The sequence below is a fragment of the Desmodus rotundus genome, chromosome 8 (assembly GCF_022682495.2).
Source record: "Desmodus rotundus isolate HL8 chromosome 8, HLdesRot8A.1, whole genome shotgun sequence".
Taxonomy (NCBI): domain Eukaryota; kingdom Metazoa; phylum Chordata; class Mammalia; order Chiroptera; family Phyllostomidae; genus Desmodus; species Desmodus rotundus.
Genome location: NC_071394.1, coordinates 126,537,778 through 126,563,392, shown reverse-complemented (window position 1 = coordinate 126,563,392; position 25,615 = coordinate 126,537,778). Strand labels below are relative to the sequence as shown.

The 25,615-nt window shown below is 50.7% G+C and overlaps 1 protein-coding gene across 7 annotated transcripts in view; it reads right to left on the bottom strand.

Moving 5' to 3' along the window:
• TRAK1 (trafficking kinesin protein 1) overlaps positions 1-25,615 on the bottom strand; it is a 157,902-nt gene that overhangs the window by 91,152 nt on the left and 41,135 nt on the right. For 2 of the 7 annotated variants that reach the window (XM_053930412.2, XM_053930414.2), the window contains exon 1: positions 9,907-10,180. The exons of 4 other annotated variants lie outside the window; for them this stretch is intronic. Coding sequence is in view for 1 of the 3 variants with exons in the window: in XM_053930405.2 (XP_053786380.1) it covers positions 6,281-6,371 (91 nt within the window). In the remaining 2 variants the exon portion in view is untranslated. Of the gene's footprint in view, positions 1-6,280; positions 6,636-9,906; positions 10,181-25,615 lie in introns of those variants that run through there. One more of the 7 variants, XM_053930405.2, reaches the window with a different exon arrangement.

Below are 25,615 nucleotides of genomic sequence, written 5' to 3'. Positions count from 1 at the left end.
CCACGCCCATGGCCTCGCAGCCCTGCCGCTCAACCCAGCCTCCCAACCCAGCCTCCCAACCCAGAGGACAGTAAAGGGGCGAGGGGAGGAGAGAGTCCTGGGCCAGTAAAAGGCCAGCAGGTTTCTGAGACGCAGGAGGGGGTGCTGATAGAGGAAAGAAGAGAGTGAGCCTGGGCCCAGAATGTGCAGGAGGGGCCGTAGGGCCCAGGCTTGGAGCCAACAAGAAAAGAAAGACAAGGGGGAAGTGGCCTGTAAACAGGGGACCTGAAGGGGACTTTAAAGCCACGATGCCAGCTGCTGCCGCTACCCCTCCCCCTACTAACCCGGCCAACAGGAACCCCAGGATTTCCCTGTAGGCCAAACACAGATGGCTGATGACAGTGAGACAGACAGACAGACGAAGAGGCAGGCAGACAGATGACAGGTGGGAAGGCAGGTGGGTGGGTAGGTGCACAGACAGACAGACTGAGGATAGGAAGAGAGAGACAGACAACAGTGGCAGAGGAAACACTGATAAGTGAGCACTTACTGCGCACCAACAGCGTGCTAAGCCCTCTGCATGTATCACCTAATTTACTCTTCCCAGCAGTCCGGTGAGGCACTACCACCGTGAGCCCCTCTCTACAGTTGGTAACTAAAGTACAAATAATAACCACCTTATTTAGAATTATGGAGGTAACTAACTACTCCATGAGCTAAAAATAAAAACTGTTTAGAATCATAGAAAAAAAATTCCTCTAGGAAACACCCCCAAATGCTCCACACCCACATCCTGAGAGGAATACACACCGAGACCAGATGCGCGGCTGTTTTCTACGGCTCGGCCAACAAAGAGCAAGACGTTTGCTAACAATGCCCATGGGTGCCCATGGGTGCCCACGGTGCCCAGGGTGAGGGCCCAGACTCTGCCCCACATTTCCCCAACAAAACAAAAAGCACAGCTTCTCTGGCCACATCCATCACAACTCAAGTCCCCCCTCTAGAAATTCCCACAAGTGCATTTGTCACATATTTGCACGAATGTGTGGGAACAAAGACATTCCCTGCAGCCCTTCTGTATTTGCAAACCACCAGTCAATAGTCCAGGGGACGAACAGACCACACTTTGTGCATCTACTCATCAACTGCTGGACACGTGGGTTGCTTCTACCTCTGGACAATTATGAGTGATACTGCCCGGAACACTTGCATGGAAGGTTTTGTGTGAACTCATGTCTTCCTTTCTTGGCTATATAACTAGGAGCAGAGTTGACAAGGCACATACTGACTAATGAGGAACTTTAAGCTTTGAGGAACTGCCAGACTGTGTTCCACAGAGGCAAAGGTTTGATGTTTTCAGCTGCCCACGTTTGGGGAAATCTGTTACACAGCAACAGATAACTAAGACGTGCAAATTAAACAAGGTTAGACATAAAAAGCATTTAGGACAATGTCTGGTGCATACCAAGTGCTCTGTCAATGACAGCCACCATTATCACTATCGGTATCTTCCTACCACAGGGCCTTTGCTCATGCTGATTCCACCGCTTTGAACGACTGTTCTTTCCCTCCCTCCCAACCCCGCTAACTCCTACATATACTTCAGACTTCTGCTTAAATACTGCTTTCCCATAGAAGCCTTCTCGGAAATGCCAATTCAGAAATCCCCTTTATACAATCTCTTAGTGCCCTGTACGTCTCCTATGAATATCAAACATAGTCATAGTTCCATAGAAATTTCAGTAACTATTTTTAAGACATTTTTCTCTCTTTTGAATTACAAAAGAGAGAAACGCCCTATCTCTGTGCACACAATAGAAACCCAATTATAACTTAAAGGCCAACAACCCACTAGAAAAACAAACAAAGAACAGGCTGTTTGCAGAAAATGAAACATGACAGAAAGGAGGCACAGACGCATTCATAATTCAAAAGACACCAAACCAGATGAAATACCATTTTTCATCACTATCGGATCAACCAAGACGAACAGGACTGATAATATCCAGATTTGGCAAGAAATCGCCAGACGCTGCCACTCCCTAGCGCTGGTGCTAGACACTTCCAGGCGCAGGCTCTCTGCGGGGCAGTGCTGTGACATGCACGTCCCAAGCCCTAAATGCACATCCCCTGTCAGCTTAGGGACAGGTAGGGTAGGTGACACATGCCAGACGGTTCCTTAAGGCCCTGTGAAAAAGCAGAAACTGGAAACAACCGAAAGCCTCCTTCAGGAGGGGACCTGCCAAAAACAGCGGCACTTTCTCACACCTCGAGTGGCCACACACAATTAGTAGCCTTGCAGCTGCCACCTTCACGGGAACCCTGCCTGCAGGGGCCGCTCAGTGTGCGTTCCAGTGAGGCCATGTCCACACCCACCCAGCTACAACTGATACCCAGGGTCCCTCATCTTACTCTAGTTCCTCCTCTACGCTACAGTAAGGTGTTATTATGGGTTCTTGTAACATGATGTATTGAAGAGGACTGGTTATCTATTAATTTCAGACTCAGAGAGGAGAAATTATGAAATGTTTCTAATAAAAAACCAACATTACATCTTCTGGTTTAAATAAATGAGAGATGATAATGATACAGCCCCACAATGGGAGAGGGCGCGGCTCTTCTGGAGAATACGGCAACGTTGCAATTATTGTGCCATCTTTTGTGACGCACATGGGGGTATACGATAGGGTCCCACTCGTGTTTTCTAGAAAAGGAATTATGTGAATCAAGACGTCCCGGGATGATTTTGTAAAACTGCAGAACGGTGGAGTTATTCTTCATCGACTACACTTGGGGACGATTTCACGTTTTACCACTTGCATGTGTTATTCTCATCATTTAAAACCCTGTTAAATTAAATTATTAAAAAAAAAAAGGAAAATCCAGAATGGAGGAGATTAATGTAAATAAGGCCAGAACATGACACGCTGGGTCTAAACCCCAAGGACCTGGGTTTCACACGAGAGGACCGCTTCTCTCTACGCCTCCTTATAGGTGTGGGTGACGATGACGCCCATCTGGCAGGGCTGCGCTGAGGACAAAATGAGTCCCCAAAGCAGTGTTTGGGAGCCAGCCGGGCACGGAGCAACAGCTCGGTCAGGGTCAGCCTCTGTGAGCACTGGTGACGGCTAATTTTAGGTGTCAACCTGACGAGGCCACGGGGTGCCCAGACATTCGTCAAACATTATTCTGGGTGTTTCTGTGAGAATGTTTTCCAGTGATTACCATTTATACCAGTCAACTGAGCAAAGCAGGTTGCCCTCCCTGGTGTAGGTGGGCCTCGTCCAATCAGGTGAAGGTCTGAATAGAATAAAGAGGCTGATGTTCCCATGAGTAAGACAGGATTCCTCGTGCCTGGCTGCCTTTGAGCTGAGGTCAGCTTTTTCCTGCCTTTGGACTTGAGCTGAAACTGTGGCTCTTCCTAGGCTGCAAGCCTGCTGGCCTTTGGCCTGGACGCACACCTCAGCTCTCCCGAGTCTCCCGCCAGCTTGCTGCCTGCAGATCTTGGGACTTGTCAGCCTCCATAACTGTGTGTGTGTAATTCCATATAATAAACATCATACATGTACATGCATATATATGTGTCTATGTACACATATATTTTTTAATCCTATGTATATTGATTTGAGAAAGAGAGAGATGGAGAGAGGGAGAGAGAGAGAGAGAAAGAGAGAAAAACAATGTGAGAGCAAAGCATTGATCAGTTGCTTCCTACACATGCCCTGACCAGGGATCGAACCCATCACTTCGTATGTGCCCTGACCAGGAATCGAACCTGCAACCTTTTGGTGTACAGGATGATGCTCTCCAACCAACTGGGCCACCAGCCGGGCTCTATATATATCTTGTTGGTCCTATTTCTCTGGAGAGCCCTGACTAACACAGGATTTATGAAATCTGATTCATTCCAGGTCTAATTACAGTTATAAAGTGTCAGTTTATGATAGCTTCGGCCTGATTTGCTCCTTTGTCCATGTTCACACAAGAGCAGGGTTCAGAGAACACAGACAAGTTTCTGACTCAAAGCTCCTCAGGGGGTGATGAGTCCTAGAGTCACCAATGCAGCATGTGGCCAGGGGCCACCCAAGCCCACCTGCGAGGCCTGACTCCGGGAGCAGCACACCCTGCACCTCTCTCAGGAAACCCCTGCAAAGCCCCAGAGGCAGAAGCTGGCCATGTGGGAAGGACAGAGATCTACAGGCAGAGGCCCACGCCTGGCCCTGGGCCCAGCAGCGGCCTCTGAACCCTGTTCTGGTCACACGGAAAGAGAGCGCCTTGGCAAAGCGTGTGTGCTTCCAAAGTGAGCTCGCTCCCATCCTTGTGAATCAAATTAATGTAAATGCAGTATGAAACTTCGCAGTTAAAGGAGCACCGTTAGGAATGCTATTTGTGGCTGGGACCAATGGTCTGAAGTCCCACAAAGAAACCCCTGATTAGTTCTTTAATAAGATTACTCTTTAATTTTTTTATTATAATTTATTATTTGTCAGCTTCCTAAAATGTTTCAAGGGAACCAATACTAACACCAATGCATTATATACATTAAAGACTTGTTTCAAATTCAGCACAGAAACCAATTAGGAGAAGGATAAAAATGTATCAAACACTGAGAAATGTGGCCCACCCCATATGTCAAGAATCTTACTAAAACATTTTAACTAAATGTTACAATTTCTGTCAAAAACCCTGTGCAGAAATGTTCTCCTCACCTAGTGAAGAGGAACTAAGGGGAAGCAAGATCAGCTGGTCTCGGCCCAAACCACCTGGAGCACTTTGAAAGCAGTGAGCGCTTTTGTGCTTTTGCTGAAGATTAGTCAGCCCTAGAAATCAGTATAACAGGGCTCCACTCCAGCATTACAATTGCAAAAACAAACAGACTGTTGAATCGGGGAGATTCCAGTAAGAGAAGGAGCAAAAAACACTTCTAAGTTACAATTTAGAAAAAAAGTTTTAATGTCCTAGATTCTAAGTCACATCTACTTATTCTGGGTTGGGGGCGGGGGGAGAAGGGATATTTCAACTGTCCCTTCTTTTGTTTCATTTCGTCAAGTAGCCATAAGATAATACATTTTCAGTGGAAAACACATTAAAAATGTTATTCTAGACAGGAACTGATAAACAAGACCTTAAATTTCACTCTTAAGAGAAGTCCATAGTATCTTATCCGAGATATGTTCAGAAAATAAATCCTTGAGTTTGATGGCCTGAATGACTGAGAGAGACAAGGAACAAATCCTCATGGGCAGTGGCCCTGGGAAGAGGAGGACACTCAGGCAGGGCTGCCCCAAGAAGCACACCTGGAGCCGTTCACATGGGGGTCACAGCTAGTCATTCACACCTCTGCCCCCCTCCAATACTCTGGACTCGAGATCAGTTCTCCTCAATGCACACCAGCAAACAGCTGGCCTCGAACAGATGCTGGTTGAACAGTTACTGCACACACCTGAACGCCCGCCTCTCCCCCCACCCCCACCACACACACTCACAGCACCTCCAAAATCTCTCACACAAAGTCTCACACGTCTGGACACCTACAACTGCCTGGATTGGGACAAGAGGAGCTCCCACCTCCCGGAATTCCCTGATTGGGGCCCAGACAGCCCTGGGGCACCAGCACCCAGCCAGGACAGATACCAGATGGGCCATCCCCAGGCAGTCTCTGAGCAGCTCTGGGAAGTGAGAAGGCTTGCCAGCCCCTGGGGGAGGCAAGCCAGAGCAGAACTGGGTTAGCAAGCTCTCCACCATGGGGGTGTGGGTCAGGGGCACAGGGCCAAGCACATTTCATAGAGAAAGAAAAAGTGAGGGCAGGAAAGAGGACAGGAAAGAGGGAGACATTGTCTCACCCTGTTCTTCACCTTTTGAACACTTCCTCGCTGACTCAGACACCAGTGGAAGCGCTAAGAAACCAAGAGAAAGACACAGGACAAGGGAAATCACCGCTGGAGAGGCCAGGGGGTACCTAGGAGACCCTGTGCAGCTGTTGCAAAGAACTCTCGCAGTAAACGCAGTGGGAGTCCAACGGGCCTGGTCCCAATCCGGACCTGCGGCTCGTGGTGGCCCCGGGTCCCTTGCCTCCTCTGAGCCTGGATGAAGGGACGCAGGGTGAGCAGCCGCTAAGGTCCCTCTGCTCTGCCTGTCCCTGATTCAATATTGCAATTTCCCTGCCACGTGTCCGAGGACAACCCGGCCCACAGAACAGAGCAGGAGAGAAACGAAGTCCCCTGCAGTCCCTTCCTCCTCTTCGGCCACACCACAGAGAAGAACAAACAAACATCAGCAAAACAGGCAAACACACACTCACCACCGGAGTGCATTTGAATGAGCTCCCTGCAGCAGAGCCCTGGAGGGGGCGGGGCCCCTATGGGCTGCCTGAAGTGCAACGCCAATGCCATGTGCAGAAATCAGCTCCAAAGGCAACTCAGAGAGAGAAGGGACTCTTCTCTGCTCGGCACCGCCACTGTCCCGCGCCGCCTCAGCACTTTTCCCAGTTTGCTTGTTGGGGCGAATCCTAAGATTGGGAGCTGCCCTGGCCGCACAATGGGTTACGTAACTCCAGGCAGCCCGGGCACCCTATCGGCTCATCTTGTAAAACCGCCCCACACAGAAGGTGACGCACCCGAAAATGTGATATCCCCTGGTTGTGGGGTAGGGGAGCGGGGCTTTGTGATGGGCCCTTGGCTTTGCCTAAAAGTGTAAGAGGAACAAAAAGTCTCCTGTTCATTTCAGCGCTCCCTGGGAACAGGGGGCGGAGTGTATTTACCAGGGGCCAGATGCCAAGTGGTGCCCCAGGACCACACTTGGCAAAGCCCTTGGAGCCCACAGAGGCATCCTTGGGGATACTCCAGTTGCCTGAGAATGGTTTTCTTTCCGTGTCCTCCTCTCCATGAGCATCTAATGAGACGTGACCCCGAGCGTGATCTGTATGGTCCAGCTGCTCGGCACCACGTAACGCCGCCTGTGTTTACCCTCCTTCCCTCCTGTTTACCAAGCCGCTGCCAGCTGTGGCAGCATGGAGCTCTGCTTCAGCCGTCCCGTGGAGCCGGCCCCAGCTGTTCCGGCATGGAACTTTCAGTTACCACACCCTATAGGGTCTGAGGTTTAGCACCACGTTCTGCCATTTCTTTGCCCTCGGTTGTCACGTTCAGAGAAAGTAAAACTGCCTGAACTGGCTGGATGTTTCCTGGATTTCACTGGCACAGACGCTACAAGAACCCCAGGGATTAGTTCACATGTTTGGACAAATGAAGACGCAGCTGGGACATTGCCTCCTCCATGAAGCCCTCCTGGCCTGCCCCTACCTTTTGTCCTCCAGGACTTGGCCAGGCACCCTTCCTGGTGCTCTCCTGTGTGCCCGTGCCCATCACTGCACTAACCACGGCGCACACCTGGCTCCCACTTGCTCATCTGGCTCCCCAACTAGACGGTACTCCTGGGTGGCAGAGAACATGTGGCCCAGGGCTGTGGCCTGGACACATGTCCCACCCCTCAGAGCTCGGGATCTTAGGCACGACGCTGAACCTTTCGTGACTTAGTCTCTTTACCTGTAAAAGGGGATAACAGTCCCTGCTTCATGTGGCGGCATAATAATTAAATGACGCTTTATTTACCCAACAAATGTTTACTGAGCTCTGGCCACATGCAGGCGCTGTGGCGGTCGCTGGGATTCGGGGCGCACAAAGTGCTTGCCCTGGGGTCAGTTTAGGTTCTGTTTATACGCTGGGAGCACAGTTCATGCCTAAGTCTGGGGAGAGCGATGAAGTGGGAAAGGGAGGTGGGGAAAGGCAGGGGGACCCCTCCTTATGCAGGGCGGTGACGTTGCTAACGAATGCCATTTGGGGAAAGTGAAGAGGGAATCGTGAAAACATCGGGAGTTAGGGTGATCTGGAAGCCGGGCAGTTTCAAGAACAAGGGCCCTGGGGGAGGTGGTGGTGTTCCCGTGTGTCCAGGGACTAGCAAGGAGGCCCATGGGCCCAGAGCGCAGCGGGCGCAGGGGAGCCAGGCCAGGGGGCGGGGGACCCTGTCACTTAGACCCTCGCAGGCCGCAGCTGGCATGAGCCCACCAGAGGTTTGGGCAGAAGAGCTAACCCATCTGACTTTGTACTTGAATAAGCCTCTACCCTGGCTGTGGAGAATGGAGGGCACAGAGGTAGGTAGGTGGGCAGGAGGCCCCCGAGGAGGCCAGATGGCTTGGACCAGGGTGGCCACTGGGGGGCTGGTGAGAGACAGACAAATAAATTCTGGAAGAGGAAACCAAGAGATGTCCCAGCGAACTGGGGCATGAAAGAAATACAGAGGTCCCAGATGCCTCCCGGGTTTTCGGCATGGACACCTGGACAGATGGAAGCACCACCTACAAAGACAGGGAAGACCTTGGGAAAGCGGGTGAAGTGGAAATCAGGAGTTCAAGTTGTCTACTAGGCATCCAAGGGAAAATGATGTGGCCTTAGACCAACGCGTCTGGCCTTGAGCGGAGGGTCCAGTCTGCAGACCGGAACCGGAGAGTGGTCAGGGTAGAGGCAGGTTTTATGTCCTGGGGACTGGGAAAGGCCACTAGGGCATGGCTGTACACAGGGGAGTGAGGGGCTGGGAGGGCTGAGCCCCGGGCCCTCCCACACCCCCAGGCTGGGGGAAGACATGGGGCAGCCAGCAAGGGGGCAGAACCCGGAGAATGGGGACCCAGAGCCAAGGGAGGACCCAATTTTCAGAAGGGAGTGGTCAGCAGCATCAACTCCTACTGAAAAGGCAAGGAGGTGGAGGCTCAGGACGGGCCCCTGGACTGACCCTGGCCGTCAGTGCTGGGGGACCGAGGGGTCACACACCTGCTTGCACTGGACGCAGGAGAGAACAGGCGAAGAGAAAGTGGGCCAGCAAACCAAGGGGCAGAGAGTGGAGCATTGGCTCTGGGGAAAGAGTGGCCGAGGATGAGTCCTTTTAAGAAGAGGATCATCATACAATAAAATATAATAATAATAATAATAATAATAATAATAATAATAATAAAAAGAGTGATCATAGCACATTTTTGTGCCAACAGGAAAGGCCCATGAGCAGGGGAAACGGACGCCGTCGTAGAGAGAGGGGAGACGGTGGAACCAGGGCCTTCAGCGGGTGGGCAGGCAGGCGGATTCAGCGCACACATGCAGTCACCCATGGGACAGGCACTCAGCAAAGGGGCGAGGCTCCCAGGCTGGGGTCCAGACATGCGGGGGTCCCTCTGAGCTTCACGGGTGAGCCGGAACAGTGAAACGCGACTGGGGGCAAACACGTGTGTTTTAAACTGTCTACCATCGAGCGCTGTTTCGAACAGGACGACAGCGGCAGGCAGGAATGGGCACCAAAGCAAACTTCCCACACCACTCCCACCCTGAGCTCTCCCGGGCGCCGGCTCGGAGCTCTGTCCCAGGGATCCCAGAGGGGAAAGAAACGAGCAAGAGTCCTAGCGCAGCGTGCTGGCCAGCCAACGTCACCAGCCCACTGGGGGAGACCAGCCCTGCTCCAGGGACACCGGGAGGTGGGACTGACGCGGGCACCCACAGGAACCGATGTCTGTGCCACTCCCAACAGTGTCCAGAGGCACCGCGTGTGGTTCCCATGAGTGCACCCTGCACACCACTGCGTCCCATTCCATGACACCCATCATGTATCTGAAGGGACTGAGCCTCCGAGAGAGGGCACGGGGCCACGCTACACTGAGCATCGCGATGGCCATGCACGCTGCTCGGGGTTCAATGTCCCTGTCTTTAACCTTCACAATTCTGTGAGGTGCTGTGTCCATCTCAGACACATCAGTTCTCGATGGCCGGCCTTGCAATCCCAAAGCTCAGACACTGGTGGTCCCTCCTCACCCCCACGTTCCTCTGCCACACCGGTTCCTGTGGCCGCACCCTTCCCCAGCCCTCCCTCCCTGGCAGGGAAAGGCCCCCATACCTGTGATGGTACAGGCATCCCGGTACCCTCTGCAGCTGGGAGCATCTTCCACAGCCTCGCTTACATAGTGCTCCTCAGGGATGCCCGGGCCGCAGGCTAGGACTGCATGGTTGCACGCCTCCGAGGAGGGCACAGAGTTGGCCAAAGTGTCGTCGTGCAGAGCTGTGGCGTCCAGCTTGGCAGGTTTCACGGGGAGGTGCCCACTGCCATCAGGGGTCCCGCTGCCGGAGTCTGGTGCAGTCGGGCGGACGGCCCCCGTTAGGTCCGGCACACCAGCAGGGCTTCCTCACGGGGAATCTACAGGATGGCATAGAGATTGGAGCACAGTTACTCAGCATGGGAAACAAGTGGACACAGCCCTTAGAAAAATAAGGGCCCCAAGGCCATGTGGGCTCAGGTTGCACATTCTGCAAACTGCTTCCTTGTTCCAGCCCAGGCACTGCCCGTCCAGGCCCACAGCTCTGAGCAAAGGACTGCGGGATTCACTCACTGCAGGTCTCGAAGCCTGTCTTGAGGCAGCGCCAAGCAAATAAACACCCTGGGCCGAGGCCGAAGTGCTGACACCTGCCCTGAAATGAAGACTCCGGGACGCCCGGCAGCCACGCTGGGAGTGAGGAGAGCTGTGCGTGCGTGTCCTTTCTGTGGAAAACACGCACCGATCTATCTCCGCAGGGATCGTATACATTTTATTTAGATACTGAATTACGTATAACGTGCTGTTTCTCTTAAACCCTTTCAACCACGAAGCGTTCTCAACTCCCCAGGGACTTAAAGGCTATGTCGACAAATGTGGGGGAACTCCTTTAAGAATACGATGACAACCACACGCCTAGTTCAAAAAAATAAAATAAAAAAACACATGCAATTTCAGGAAAATCAGCCCATTCGCAGGTTCTAGGGGCCCAAGAACAGCAGGTTAAGACCCTAGGACCCTGCCAGTCAAGCCCTCTCTAGGTGCCACACCAGCAACCTCAGCCTAACCAGGCCCTTCACAGTCCTGTCTAACATCGGGCGACCAGAACCCGACTGATGGAAAGGGGCGGCGCAGGACAGAGGCGGCTGAGGACTCTACAGGCTCCTGGGATGGCGAACCTCCATGCCAGGGACGTCCCCGCACATTTCAGGAGAGCAGTACTGCCTCAGACCTTAACCTTCAATTCAGCAATGGCCCCTCTCCTCCCAGCCCATCTCCACATACACCGCCCGTGCATGGGAAAACACGCGAACACACACATGCCGACAGACATGTCCAACGTGAGCTTGGTGAACACGGCAGGAAGCCTGAGGAATGTTCTTCAGCACGACAGCTCTCCCAGCTGTGGCCTGAGAGCCCCTGCGGTTCCTTCACACCAGCCTGAAGGGTCCGCGGGGTCCCAGTGATTTTCCAGCACGCTTTTGTTCTCCCGTGGATGTGCATGGAGCTTCCGGAAACTACGGTGTCGTGTGATGATGATGCCTTTGCTCTGAGGGCTAATTAATGGACTGGGTAACTCTGCATCCCTGTGGTTAAAATGCTCTGTTTTGATTTCTAACACAATATGTGGGAACCCATAGAACACCCATGAGCAAAGCTCTTTGGGATCCTCTGTAATTTTTAAGGGGTCCTGGGACCAAGAAAGTTTGAGAATTACTTCTTTCGTACACGATGCACTTACAGTTCATTTTTGAAAATGAAGAAGAAGAAAAACAAAAAGAAAAGAAAGTTTACAGATGTTTTATCCTGACATTTCCCCTCAACAAACCCACCGAGCGCTCCTATTGTAACTGAACTCAGCCGAGGTGATGAGCCCTCTGCCCTCCTTCAGGTGGACACCTGAATACAAAACAGGAAGGCGTGGGGCAGCCTGGACATGGCTGGTCGAAGTGAAAGGTACCCCGAGACAAAGCAGGACTGTGGCATCGCGTCCGTCAGTGATTGGGCTGCAGACAGACGGCCACGCCATGTGATAAGAAAACGCCTAGACCTGCCTGGCGGTGGGGCCTGAGGAGGTGGCCTGCAAGACCTCCAGCGAACCAATAAAGCTCATGCTGCGTGCACAGGCAACAGAAAGACAGCGTCGGATCTGCAGCACTCAAAGGCCCCTCGCTTCCCTGGAGCGGCAGGCATGCTGACGACCCCTTCTGGGCGCTCACTAATGAACAGACCAACTCACAGAACTCACAGGGGAGGGGGACATGCTACAGGACATACAGCAGCGCATGTCTAAAGTACGCACAGGACTCACAAACCTGGAGCAAACAGCCCGAAAGGGGAAAAAAATGGGCAAGAGATATAAAGATTACCTCCCCTCCCAAACAAAGAAATGCACAGACACCAAACATTTGAAGGAACCGTAATAGTAAGAGAAATAAATCTGTATCAGACTAACAAAGAGTTAAAAATCATAACGAGGCTCAATTTGGCAAGAGTTTTTAACCATGGATAGCTTCTGGCATTTTGTGGACAGCCTGGCTAAATGTGTGTGGCCGTTTGGCCAAGGAGCCTTGGGTCCAGGTTGCTCATCACAGTGAAATGCTAAGAGCGACGGAATGTGCAACAGACAGGATCGTGTCCTACGGGGCAGCCGCGGAGGAAGCTGTGAAAAGGGAGTTCCAGAGCGGGTACGGATTGATCGACCCAGAAAGATGCCCAGTGTGGAGGGACGGGACACCATGGATGTGGACGTCAAAAGGTTTTAACATAAAACCCGTGACCAGACGGCATCCTCCTCACTCAGACCCCCCTGGTCTGTACGTAGGCGCATTCTACACGGTCGATCGTCACGCAGGGTTTAGAATACGCTCTTCTTTTGCAAAATGCCGTTACTCTACTGCAAACAGGATAATTCTGTTCAAATCCATGTGTTTTTTTTTTTTTAAGCAAAGGGTCTAAAAGATAAACATTTCTTAAAGAGGGTGTCAAACATGAATTATCCAACTTCTGCTTTCACCATCTCAGAAATGAGGGCATTGGCCTGAATGCTGGTCATTCATTGGCCCTAAATCCTTGTGTCCCCTCCTCCTGGTACCTTGGCTTCACTCTACAGTGGCCCGACCCTTAAGCCAGAAACATACTGTTATAAAATAAACAGTTCAACTATGAACACTTTCTAAAACGACAAATTTTGGAGACATCAGCAAATGCTCGCTCAAGCCTCAAAACGGGATGCAAGCAACCGTTTTGAAGTCCGAAGTACAGTTTTTATGCACAGCAACTGACAAAGCCTTCAAAGGCTTGAGAGAGCCAGCCCCCCCTAAAAAAAAAAAGTACAACAGAACTACTCCAATTTATCTGCATGTCTCAAACCCTGGCACGTAAGTGTGTGTATTCACACGCACACCACACCTGAGGTACCTCATGCCCCGTGACTTCTGAATTGTAATTCTCATACGATTCTTTCTTTTGTCATAAATACCAAAGTGGTATTCATGTTTTATTACGATTAAAAAGCACATAACATTGACAAGTACCACCTTAACCATCTTGAAATGTGTAACTCAGTGGTGTTCGGTATGTCCACACTGTTGTGCAAACAACCTCCAGGAGTCTCTTCATCTTGCAGAACAGACCCTCTGTCCCCAGTAAACACGACCCCCGCTTCTCCCCTCCCGCCAGCCCCAGGCAGCCAACCAGCCTCCCTTCTGTCTCTGTGAATTCACTACTCTGTGCCTCCTATGAATGGAAGTGGATGACATTTGTCCTTCTCTGACGGGCTTATTTCACCTAGCGTAATGTCTGCAAGCTTCACGGAATATTGTAGCATGTGTCAGAATCCCATTCCTCTTTAAGGCTGAGGAATAGTCCGTTGTCCTGAGAAGCCCCTCTTAAAGTGAGAAGACCGAACTTCAGACCATCAGAACCAAGAGAGGAACAACCTCAATGTCCATCAACAGAAGAACAGTTACAGCCCCGGCTGGTGCGGCTCAGCGGATTGAGTGCAGGTCTGCCAACCAGAGGGTCACCGATTCAATTCCCAGTCAGGGCACATGTCTGGGTTGCGGGTCAGGTTCCCAGTAGGGGGCGTGCAACCACACACTGATGTTTCTCTCCTCTTTCTCCTTCCATTCCCCTCTCTAAAAGTAAATAAATAAAGTATTTTTTTAAAAAATAGAAAAACAGTTACGAATAACGGTACATCCAAACTCCTGAATTCTGTAAAACGAGACAACCCACGTCAGGCACTTACCCCCATGGCAGGTACATCAAATCCTCAAAAGAACCATTGTCAGTGACGCGATGGTTTCCAGATTCTCAGAACTGGGCCCCTTTCTTGGTTCTACCACCATATTCTTACGCCAACACTTCCAAGCCTATTTCACCGTGAAACCTTTCTCTGCGTGACATCTAGTCATGTGGCATTTACTTCATGGGGTACACACTGGGAAAAGGCCCTCTGCACCTGCCACCAGCTGCGTGCCTTCACTGAAGGCAGGGCTGGTCCTGGCATCCACTAGGTACTAAGCTACACAGTCGCAGAATCAATAATCACGAACAAAACGAAGGGTTTGGTGCAAAGACTTTGAGGACCTCCTGAAGCTAGGGAGCTGGGTCAAGTGCTTTGGAGGTTCTAGCTGATACCACCTGCTGCCACCCCCAACCCCCACTCAGCCGGGCACTGTCACCAGCCCCATTTTCCAATCGGGGGGAAAGGATGCTCAGAGAGGTTGGGTAACATTCCAAAGGTTGCAGAGCCAGCCAAAGGGGGGACCAGGTCTGGGCTGAGCCAAGCGATGAGACCCCCATGGGAAAATGATTCTTGGCACCCACGCGTCTCGCCTCCCCTCACTCGAACGTCAGCAGGCATTTCAGAGGCTCCACACGGGGTTCTGGAACGAAGCAGCCCCAGCCCTGGTGCTCTCGGGCTCCGGCAACCCCCGGCACACCAAGCAAAGGGCTCCTTTCAGGCAGCAGACACAAACGAGGCTGGAGCGAAGTGAGGGTGGACGGCCCCGAGCCATGAAAGCGCCTCTGTCTGGCTTACTGAATTCTGCTGGGAGCCTGCCGGAAGGAGGGATTTTTCTTAGCGGAGGAGTGAGAAATTCTGCAACCTGGTCAATTTTTCAGCAAAAAGAGGTGCCAGGAAAAGAAGTAGGGGAAAGAACTCCCAGAGGCAGCTCTGCTCCAGCAGAGAGAACCCTCCCGCCTGGCGCCCGGCGCCCGGGGGGCCTTGGCCTAGGTCCCCGGCCTCATGCTTCCAAGCCTGCTGTCCAGAATCCCAGCCCCCAGGGTGTCAGAGTCCTGGGCAGGCTGCTCATGCTGATTCCGGTTTGTTGCTGAACTCGACTTTGCTGACAAAGTACACACATGTGCAACTTCCTAAGATCTCCCCCTGCATTGTGGGAATTTTGTGGCTCAGAACCTGAACGACAACCCCAAGGGCCGTGTGACACAGGAGATGGCACCACTGGGACTCAGATGGGACTTGGACGCCTCATCTCTGGGCAAGGAAGAGACGGGGCCAGCATTGGAGTTGGGGGTGGGGGGCTCTGTGTCCTTATCATCCCTTCCCCCAAGTCCCTGCTGCTCTCAGCATGAACCCTCTGCCACCCACATGCAGGTGACTTCTGGCAGGAGAGCCAAGTGACATTTCGCAGACAGAGCGGTCCCTGGTGAACACAGATCACCTACTTTCCATGGGCTAAAAACGGAGCTTCCTCCAGGGCAAACCCAGAGACTGTCAGGAGAAAACCAGGGGCCAGCGGATGGGGAGGGAGGGGTCACAAGCAGGAACCAGGGAGGGGCCTCTAGGAGCTCACAGGAAGTATGAGAAGGAACACAGGCAGCCTTTGGGAACAAAGACCAGCCCCCCAAGGACACGGGGGTCTCAGTCCCACAACCACAAGAAACCGATTTTGACCAACAGCCTGAATAAGCTTGAATATAGGTTCTTCCCCAGAGCTGCAGGGAGGGGCTCAGCCCAGCTAACCTGCAAAACTGGAAGTTGACAAATGGGTGTTATTTCAAGCCACTGAATTTGTGGCAGTTTGTCACCACAGCAATAGAGGACTGATAGAATCTCGGCGAACAATCTGTCCTGTGTTGGAAACTTTGGCTGCACCTGGACCTGTCTGTTCAGAATTGCTGAGCTGTGACAAGCAGTCACACAGTCCATAGGTCCTTGGATGCCTCTGCCCAGAAAGAGGAGCCTTTGAAAGCTCGGGCCGCTGGCTGGCCACAGAGCTTCTTGTTCTCACCATCTCACAGCGACCTCGTGGTGGAAGCTGCTGCCTGCTTGGAAGATGACGATACCTGCGTGGGCCACGCGGAAGTGCAGCCCGCCAGGCAGCACGGCTGTAAACGTCCACTGAGCTCCAGGCCGGGCACGTGGCTCAGTCATTTCCCTGCGCAACCTCCTTTCAGGCTCACCGCCTATAAGGTGACATCACCATCTGGTTCTTACAGGAGAGGAAAGAGGCTCAGGGAGACTGGACAAGTGGCCCAGGATTTGAACTTAGATTCCAGCAGCTCCAAGGATGTGGCTGTCTCTCTGACAAGTGTGAGTAACATTCTACTTCAAGTCACTCACAGTCCAGGGGAGAATCAGACATCCCACAGGATCCCTGACCACTGACCATTCTCCCACATCTGTCCACTGTCTCTCAAAATAACCATTTTGCTGTAAAGGGGGGAAAAGAACTGAACACCAAGACCCCACTGAGACCAGTCCAATCTACAGAAGAAATACGCACAGCCCAGCTGGCCTACAGATGGGGTCTGACCTCTGGGGCCATGCTGGGCTGGCAGACACCTAGCGGGGAACCCCGCAGGTCTGCTCCCCATCATCTCAGCCTTCGACCTCGTCTGACCTTCCCGGCAGTCCCATCAGTCCAGGCCAGCTCCTTAAATAACTGGGCAAGTGGCTATGCAGGGGAAAAACATCGTGGCCGAAGTGAACAGCTGGAGGGTGAGGAGGAGCTGTGTTGCAGGGCTGCCATGACGGGCCAGGTGGCAGGGCTGCTGTGACGGTGCCAGGTGGGAGAAAGAGCAGGGCCGCCCAGAAGCAGCTACGGCCCCCGCAGTGGATAAGAGCACCCCGGGCTTTCACACGCCTGAGGCCATGTGTCCCGGGAAAACCCCCTACGCTAGAGCTGGGTAGAACCGCCCTCGTCTGGGGAGGCAGGGGTGAGCAGAGGTAAGGTGACTGGCTCAGAATGTCTCTCAGGGGGTGAGAGAAGCAGGCCCGGGAAGCATCTTGCATTTACTCAAGCAGTGTTAACTGCTGTGCACAGGGTCGGAGCCCTTGGCAGAGGGCGCGGAGAACGAGAAAGAATACACAGAGGAGAAGGATCAGAGCCATGCGGGGGTAACCAACGGCACAGGAAAGGAGGTGCCGTGTGGTCCGAAGGACGACTGTCGGGGCCTCTGTGAACCCTCAGGACAGCCCCAAGGGCCCCTCAAAGAGGAGGGGCCGGGACGGCTGGAGACTGTAGGCGGACGCCGTCGCGGTTTGCACCAGAATGACTTGTGGCGTGGGATGGGGACTGCATGTGAGCGCCCATCATGTGTGTCTTTCCTCCCTTGCTACCACTTTTCCACACCCTCATGCCCCCCCACACCCACATGCATACACGGGTGCAAACACCCCTCAGGCCACACACGTGTGCACGGCTGTATGCCCCCATAACAGACACACTCCCGCATGCACACACAAGCATGCACCCATGTGTACACACGCACGTGCCCACACACAAAATAAATGCCGTTTTTAAGGTGATGCCATTCTTTGGCTCTGAAGAAAGTGAGTCGCCCCAAGATAGTATTTTTCCCCTAAAAAAATCAAGAATTGTTCAAAGAAAATATCCATAACTCAAGGTAACTGGAGAAAAGTTACTCCGAACCAATTTACTCCCACAACTCAGCCTTCTCCTCTCTGAACCGTGCTGAGGGCAGAAGCAAACCCACCCGGGAACACACAGTGCCCCCAGCGAACGCCAAATCCATCTCATCGGTCGGGCTCATTAACACACACCACTGTCATGTGACCAAATCCCCCAGTTTCCCCAATCATTCTGCTGCAATAGGCGTGCTGCCCTCTGCAAGCCCATCCCTGCCTCCCAGAGTAAGGAAGAAAAGAGAATAAAAAGGCAGCATGCTCTGACAGCCTTACGTAACCGCCCCGTCTCTCTAGCTGGCAGTAGCAGGTTCCTACCCGGCCATAAATAGCTCCCTCTCCTGCCAAAGGAGCCCAGGGGAGGCTGAGCTGAGTGGCCTCCCTTATGGCCTACCTCTCCTCTTTCGTCCCCAACGGAACCTTGCTGTGAGGCCAGCTGGCCCAGGCCCAGCACAGACATGTGTCACCTGAGAGACCCCAAAAACTGGGCAAGACATTCAAAGCTTGGCTGTGGGTCCCTGAGAGTCAGCGTTCCCAGGCCAGCGTAGAAATGGTAACTTGAGTATGTTCCTCCACACAGAGGTTTCGAGCACGCCAGGCTAACGGGGTTGCTCTGTGCTCCCAAAGCAACTCAGGACAAAGCCTTGGGACACTTCATCCTGCCACCAGGGAGTGTGAGGCCAGCCTGGCAGGCAGCGGGCAGGGCGGGGGTGGTCCTCAGTGCTGCATCCTGGTCCTCAGCACTGCATCCCGGTCCTCAGCACTGCATCCCTGTCCTTAGCACTGCATCCCGGTTCTCAGTGCTGCATCCCAGTCCTTTGCACTGCATCCCTGTCCTCAGCACTGCATCCCTGTCCTCAGCGCTGCATCCCAGTCCTCAGCACTGCATCCCTGTCCTCAGCACTGCATCTCAGTCCTCAGCACTGCATCCCTGTCCTCAGCACTGCATCCCTGTCCTCAGCACTGTATCTCTGTCCTCAGCACTGCATCTCTGTCCTCAGCACTGCATCCCTGTCCTCAGCACTGCATCCCTGTCCTCAGCACTGCATCCCTGTCCTCAGCGCTGCATCACAGTCCTCAGCATAGCAACCCAGCAATACAGTCCCTGCCCCACTTCAAACCCCAATCAGACTCTGCAGCAGAGTTCTCTGCACATTCCCAGGGCACCAGGGGCTCGGGGGGAGTCTGGAGGCTTGCCAAAGCCGGAGAAATTGGCAAGAGCGGCGCCCTCACACCAGATCACTGTGGCAGGCTTGTTGGAAATCTCTGAGATGCCAGGCTGGAGGGCTGCTGCTTTGATGAGGATAGCTTCCCCTGAGACAAGCCAGATGTCTGAAATTAGGAAGCCCTGAGGCCCACGCTGCATGAGTCATCACTTTGAAGGTCCACAGGGTCTCTGGGGAGCGAGAAATGGGGAGAAAGACAGCTGAGGTCCAGGGGAGAGGCACCAAGGCCCAGCCTGCCCTGCTGTTGTGCAGGCCTGAGTCAGCAATAAACCTCGTCCAGCCAAGAACAGCAGCTGCTGGGCTGCGACACTCGAGGATACAGGTAATATAAGCATCAGAGTGAGAAAGAGGCCCAGGAATGTGGGACAACAATGGAAGAGAGGAAGAGGGGCAAGAGAGCCTCTCCCGAACACGACCCCTGGGAAGGGCCTGGATTTTACTGCAGTCAGGCCCTGGGAGGAGTTGGCCTTTTAAAAATCATGACTCCAATAAGGCAAAGTGCACTAGGGGCTCTTGGGGACTCCATGGTGATCCTGTGCCTGGCCAGGCCCAGGTGCATCACCCCGGGGGGGGCGCTAAGCCAGAGCTCACAGCACCCTCACAGCTGCATCACCACTGTCCCTGCGTGGCCGATGGGGAGACTGATGCTGGAAAGAGCTCGCCCACCGTCCAGGATCCCACAGGCGGGGCTGGTGTGGAACCCAAGCCTGTGTAATACCACAGCACAGCGAACACACCAATACATGTGTAAGGTAAACATCAGCTTAGTTCACTGGACTCTCCTCGTACCACATATGTGGATTTGAAAATTTTCAGAAGAAGAAAAGGCAGACAACTGTAATTGAATAACAATAAAAATAAAAAAAAATTTAAAAAAAAAAGAAAAATTTCAGAAGAAAACATTGGGACCTAAAAAGAGCAACCCTACATGAAAAAAAAAAAAAAAGTTTGTTAAGATTATAAGATAACATTGATTTCACAGCAAGTGCATTCCAAGGAAGCACGAGGACCATTTCACACTGAAAAATGTTAGAATCTGTAATTAAAATGCTTATGCTTGAATCTTTATTAAAGGCAATTCAGTAGTGAAAGTTTTCAGAAAAAAACGCACAAGTAATCAAAGGAATAAAAATTTAAACAAATATGAGACAACATCTTTTTATCTATCACTTGGCACTTTTCGCTCTAGTGACAACTTGTGCTGTGGACAAGGGTGCAGGTGATGAGCTCTCTGTGCCCAGGGGCATACAACAAAAGCAACTGCACTTCTACAAGTATTCCCTAAGAGAAAACCATACCTGTGTACAGACATGTACCTTCCCTCTTCTCTGCATGGCACAACAGAGAACAACTGGAAAATGAGAAGGTCTGATCACATGAATTTTGATGAAATAAATCACTGTCCATCCACAAATCTACAAGTCCGTACCTTCTCACCAATGCACGATTTCTAACGGCTCCGTAGAGAAGCATGTGGTGGCCAAGGACACGTGCTCAGAACAGACTGAGTGGAAAGGGCAGATCGCAAAACAGGGTGTCCACAGAATATGGTGTCTCTGTTTTAATAAAAATGAGACACATGAATAGAATAAAAAAATATTTCCAGTGGAACTTCCTCATCACAGGTGACCCATCCCCACACCCTATCCCCACCCACAGTCCTGTTATCCCCCCTTATTAGGTTCCTGGCTCTCCTCCCACATGACAATCCACCCGTCACCTCTCCATGTTGGGGTGAACTGCAGGACCACTGCCCCATCCTACCCTCCCACATTTTTAAACAAACAGCCTGGAGATGAGCACATTTCCTCTGCACCGGCACACGGGCACGAATGCATTTCCTAAGGAAAGCACTTCCACTGCAAGCTCAACCCCTCTGGGGACAGGCAGACACAGTCACCGTGAGTCACTATGTGATATTGGGCAGGTTAGTTACCGTAACCTCCACAAAGGCCTCCGTTTTCTCACCTAAAAAATGGGAAGTAACAACAGTGCCCAACAGCGCAGGGCTGGCGTCAGGTTTAAATGAGATAATACACCGAAGGGAAATGCACTCCACACACTTAGTAAATGTTCCTCTTAGTAAACAACAGCTCTGCTCCTACCTCAGAGAACACGCCCCATAAGTGGGGGTTAGTCTGTCGGGGAAATGGGAACCCTATTTCAACAGGCATTTCCCTACAACCAGGCTATATACAAAGTTCAAGCCCCTGAGGTTTGTAGTCCACGCCTCGTGTGGTAGGGGCAGAAACTGACTGAAATATTCATTTTGGCATATTTGGTTCTCTGTCCTGTCCTGTGTACCGTGGATCAAATGACTCACCGTTTATGCCCTGGCCTATCTAACATCACCAGTCCAACTCTGTCTTCATTACAGCTCCACGCCAGGCCAATCACAACTGTGGCGACTGTAAGTACAATGGATTTCCACTGAGTCATCTGCCACTAAAGGAAACGAGAAGGAAAAGTGTGTGGAGCTTCCAGAGTGACAGAATCGTGGCCACCTTCTGAAACTAACCTGCAAAAGCTAAAAGCTTGAAAGAGACAAATAAATCTCATCTAAGCACCCAAAGAGGCCAGGGAATTGTTGTTTTCGGTTGTCTTTTTTGCATAAAGGCCTCATTTCTCTTTCCATATCAGCTTCCTGGGGTACACTCCACTCCGGTGAAATCAGAGCCTTTGTGTTTTTGAAAACAGATTCCATAGCCATGGTAACAGAAGTTGTGGCTGGACTTCGACTTCGCGGTTAGTGTCAAGTGAGAAGGGACATCTCCCGGCTCGGACACAGCTGCTCAGCTACACAAATTGTTCTTTTCAATCAGAACTGTGCTTAACTGTCTGTAGTCAGTAAATCCAGCCCCTATGTTCCCAGTTTTCTAGACACACTGTCCTCCAGAAAAGGTCCCTCAGCTAACCATTCATACTTCAAGTACATGCAGGGAAAAAAGTATCCTCCTCCTGATTTTATTCACGTGGAATCATCCCCTAGGAGGAAAGTCGGCTTTACTCGCTCCACATTAAAAGTCAGATTCTGGACTTACACCAGCTTAGCAGCAAAAGAAAAGCAATTCTCTACAAAACACGATCACACAGGCATCAGGGGGAAACAAGAAATGAATGGGAAACCAGAGCTCCATTTTTATCAGCCACTTTAAGTAAATAATCCAAAGCAGGCCTCAGGATTACTCAAGAAGTAGCATAAAGAATTAGGAATGTGTGGTATTGAGGGGAGAAGCCAAAAGGCCCTGAGTAAGAATATCTCGGGAAGCTGTGAGGGCAGAGAGCAGAGCCACCGAGGGGCTGCAAGAAGCACTTGTTTTGGTTCTTCTTCCAGAAAAAGGCACTCAATGAGTCTTTCTCACTGCGATTATCAGGGCCGTTACCAGGGAACTGGCCAAAACAGCCATGTACACACGGGATAAATAGGGACAGCTGGGCCTTGGGTCGCATAGTTTCAGAGATGGCAAGACCTCCTTAGGGTGAGCGGCCCACCATAAGCACAGGGCCTCCAGACAAGCACAAGACCGGAAGTGAAAGGAGGAAACACACCAGCTGGGAACTGGGTGGGCGCAGGGCATGAGGGCTGAGTCACCCCCCAGGCCCCAACTTCTGCACTGTTGGGGACCTTGCCCAGGGGATCAGGACCCACGTGCAGCGTCCCCAAGCTGGGCCATCTTTTTGTCTGTCCCTCACCTCTCCTGGGCAGAGCAAGCAGCAGTGGCATCTCTCCCTGGCCTCGGTGGGTTGAACGCATCTCAGAGCTTCCTCCTCACAACAGAAGTTCAACAGCAGACGCAGCCAGGACAGCTCGCTCACAGCGTCCACACTACACCGCCTGCATGGCCGCAGGAGAGCAGGTGGGGCTGCCGTGTTCGAACTCTGTTATGTTTGGCCCTCACCACCATGGTTTTCATTTTTGGATTAAATGTATGTCTTCAAAGTCAAACGTTTTTACATTTAAAAAAAGAGTGGGGGGGTAGCTCTCAGCCTCCCTTGATAGATTTGGAGATCTGGCAACATTGGGCTCCCATTCCTGGGATGTTGCTGAGAAGTAACACTTGGTCAGGAACGTGAAGGTAGCTGCCCTGCAATTTGCCATAGTCCCCACCACTCCCTAGTACCTGATACCCATCTGGTCTCATCCGTTTGCGTTATCCGCCTGGCCTCCATTAGCATGTTATGTAGGGAGGGGAAGGCAAAGCTCTGGGACAGTGTTGCTTCAACTAATGCAGAATGAGTCCAATCTGGGCAGGCCCCTTTTTTTATATCAATGTCATTTTGCAAAATTCCAGTTACAAAGAATCTCTGGAAATGGGAGTGGTTTTAGATAAATTTCTGGTTAGCTATTGTTTAGACTTATAACTGTGAGCACAGAACCCATCAGGAAAGTTTTTCAAAAATTCCTGAAGTTCATGTAATGAGAATTTTCCCCATCAAATTCCACTAATCACTTTATATCAGAATTTTTAAAAAGATTTTATTTATTTTTGGAGAGAGGGGAAGGGAGGATGAAAGGGAGAGAAATATCAATGTGTGGTTGCCTCTCATGCGCCCTCTACTGGGGACCTGGCCCAGAAACCCAGGCATGTGCCCTGACTGGGAATTGAACCAGCGACCCTTTGGTTGGCAGGCCAGTGCTCAATCCACTAAGCCACACAAGCCAGGGCCTTTACATCAGAATTTCACAGAGCAACTCTATTAGACCTTCAAAGATCTGATAATTCCATTACACTTATGTTGTTCCACAGCATAGGAAATGAAAAAAAATCCATTTCTTTTTACGAAGCAAATATAACATTGACACCAACACTAGATAAATATAGCACAAAAAGCATAAAGACTCATCTCCCTCATGAATATCAACAAAACAAATCTTAATATAGCATAAGCAAAAAAGATCTACTACCACATTAAAAAGGAAACCCCACAACATGGGACCTATTCCAGAAATGTAAAGGTGAGTCAACATTTTAAAACCCATTAATATAATCCAGCATATTACTAGATCTAAAGAGAAAATCATAATGATCACAAATAATACTACAAAACTTCAATTAAATTCAACAAAGTATTTCTAATGAAAACATTCCATAAACTAGGAACTGAATGCTGCTACTCCCCACTGTCCTAAAGCCTAACATCTTAACTCCACAGGGAGACGCCAACAGCATTTTCAATAGGTTAGGGACCAGATGAGACACCCACTATCTCCTCCGCTAAGTAACAATGTGTTAGGTGTATCCACTGATACTATTGGACAAAAGAAAGCAATCAGCCGCATACGAATGGGAAAAAAAGTAAAATGTTCTCTTTGCTGATAGGATCATATATTTGGAAAAAACCATGAGAATATCAAAACCAATTCAAACAATACAGAAACTCACAAAGTAGCAGGATATATTAACACAACAATCAATAGCCTTCCTATCCAAAAACAATAACCAGTTAGAAGATAAAATTCTACACGTGAGAGCAAAATAAAACAGAAACGAACTGAACAAGAAATACAGAGAACATTTAAAAGACAGAAAACACAAAGTTATTCAACATGACATGACTTCTAAGAGTAAATTATTAGAAGCGCCGGAACGTTTATATATAGGGTGTTTGCCCCACCAAACAATGGAATATCACACAGCAAAACCGGATTATGGAACGGTCTCCATAATATACTGTTAAGTGAAAAAAAGAAAGACATAAAAAGATTGCTACATTTGTGCAAGAAAAGATATTCACATATAAGTAACTGTTTATTTTTATAAAAGGCAACTAACAACTGGACACTGCTTGCCTTTGTGGGTAGGTAGGTAGAAGGTGAAAGAATTGAGAGGGTAATGAGCCATCTCTGGGTACGCTTCTGTCTACACTTTGGGTTGTGTTAATATTTTACATAATTTAAAAATTAAATCGTATCAGCAAAGATGGGGACTGTAATACTGCATGTAAACACAAAGAAATGAACATAATCCTAGAGCAAATTAGTAACATTACACCCAGAAGAAAAGAAAGCAACAAAGTCACACTTGCACACGATACAATGTACACACTGAATGAGATACATTCTAAAGACAAAAAGAACCGCAGAAAGTAAATCTTAAATTTTATTTAGTGGGTTTGTTGATGGTAGTGGTATAGGGATAGCCAATTTTAAAATTGTCTGGGGTGCTATATGTACATATATTACTGTTCCTAACCAGGTAGTCTTTATAACAAAGTTTTGGGGTTGTTTGTGTGTTTAGTTGGAAGGGCAGGGAGGGCATTTTTGGCAGAAGGAGCAAGAAAACCCTAACAAGGTTCAATGGGGGAGAAACTTAAGCTTCAAGGGGCAAAGCTGGAGAGGCCATGGCACACTCAGGCCTCTTCACCAGGCAGCTCCAGTGTAAATTGTAAACTCACCCTGTCATGTAGGTGACTGTACTCTAAGGTGGCCTTGACCTCGTACCCCCCACTAAAGAGTTTGGCCTGTATCCAGGACGCAGATAATCCACCATGGCAGATGTTCTCTGGGATGCAGGGTTCAGCACAAGTCACTCAACGAGTTAAGTGAAACCCTGGGCTTGGACAGGGGAGAACGTCATGGCTGGGTGTTGAGGGATGCTCAGCACAAACAAGCAACCTGAGATTTAGATCTGTAGGAAGGCATGTGTTTTAAAATCTAGTCCAGTACTTCCA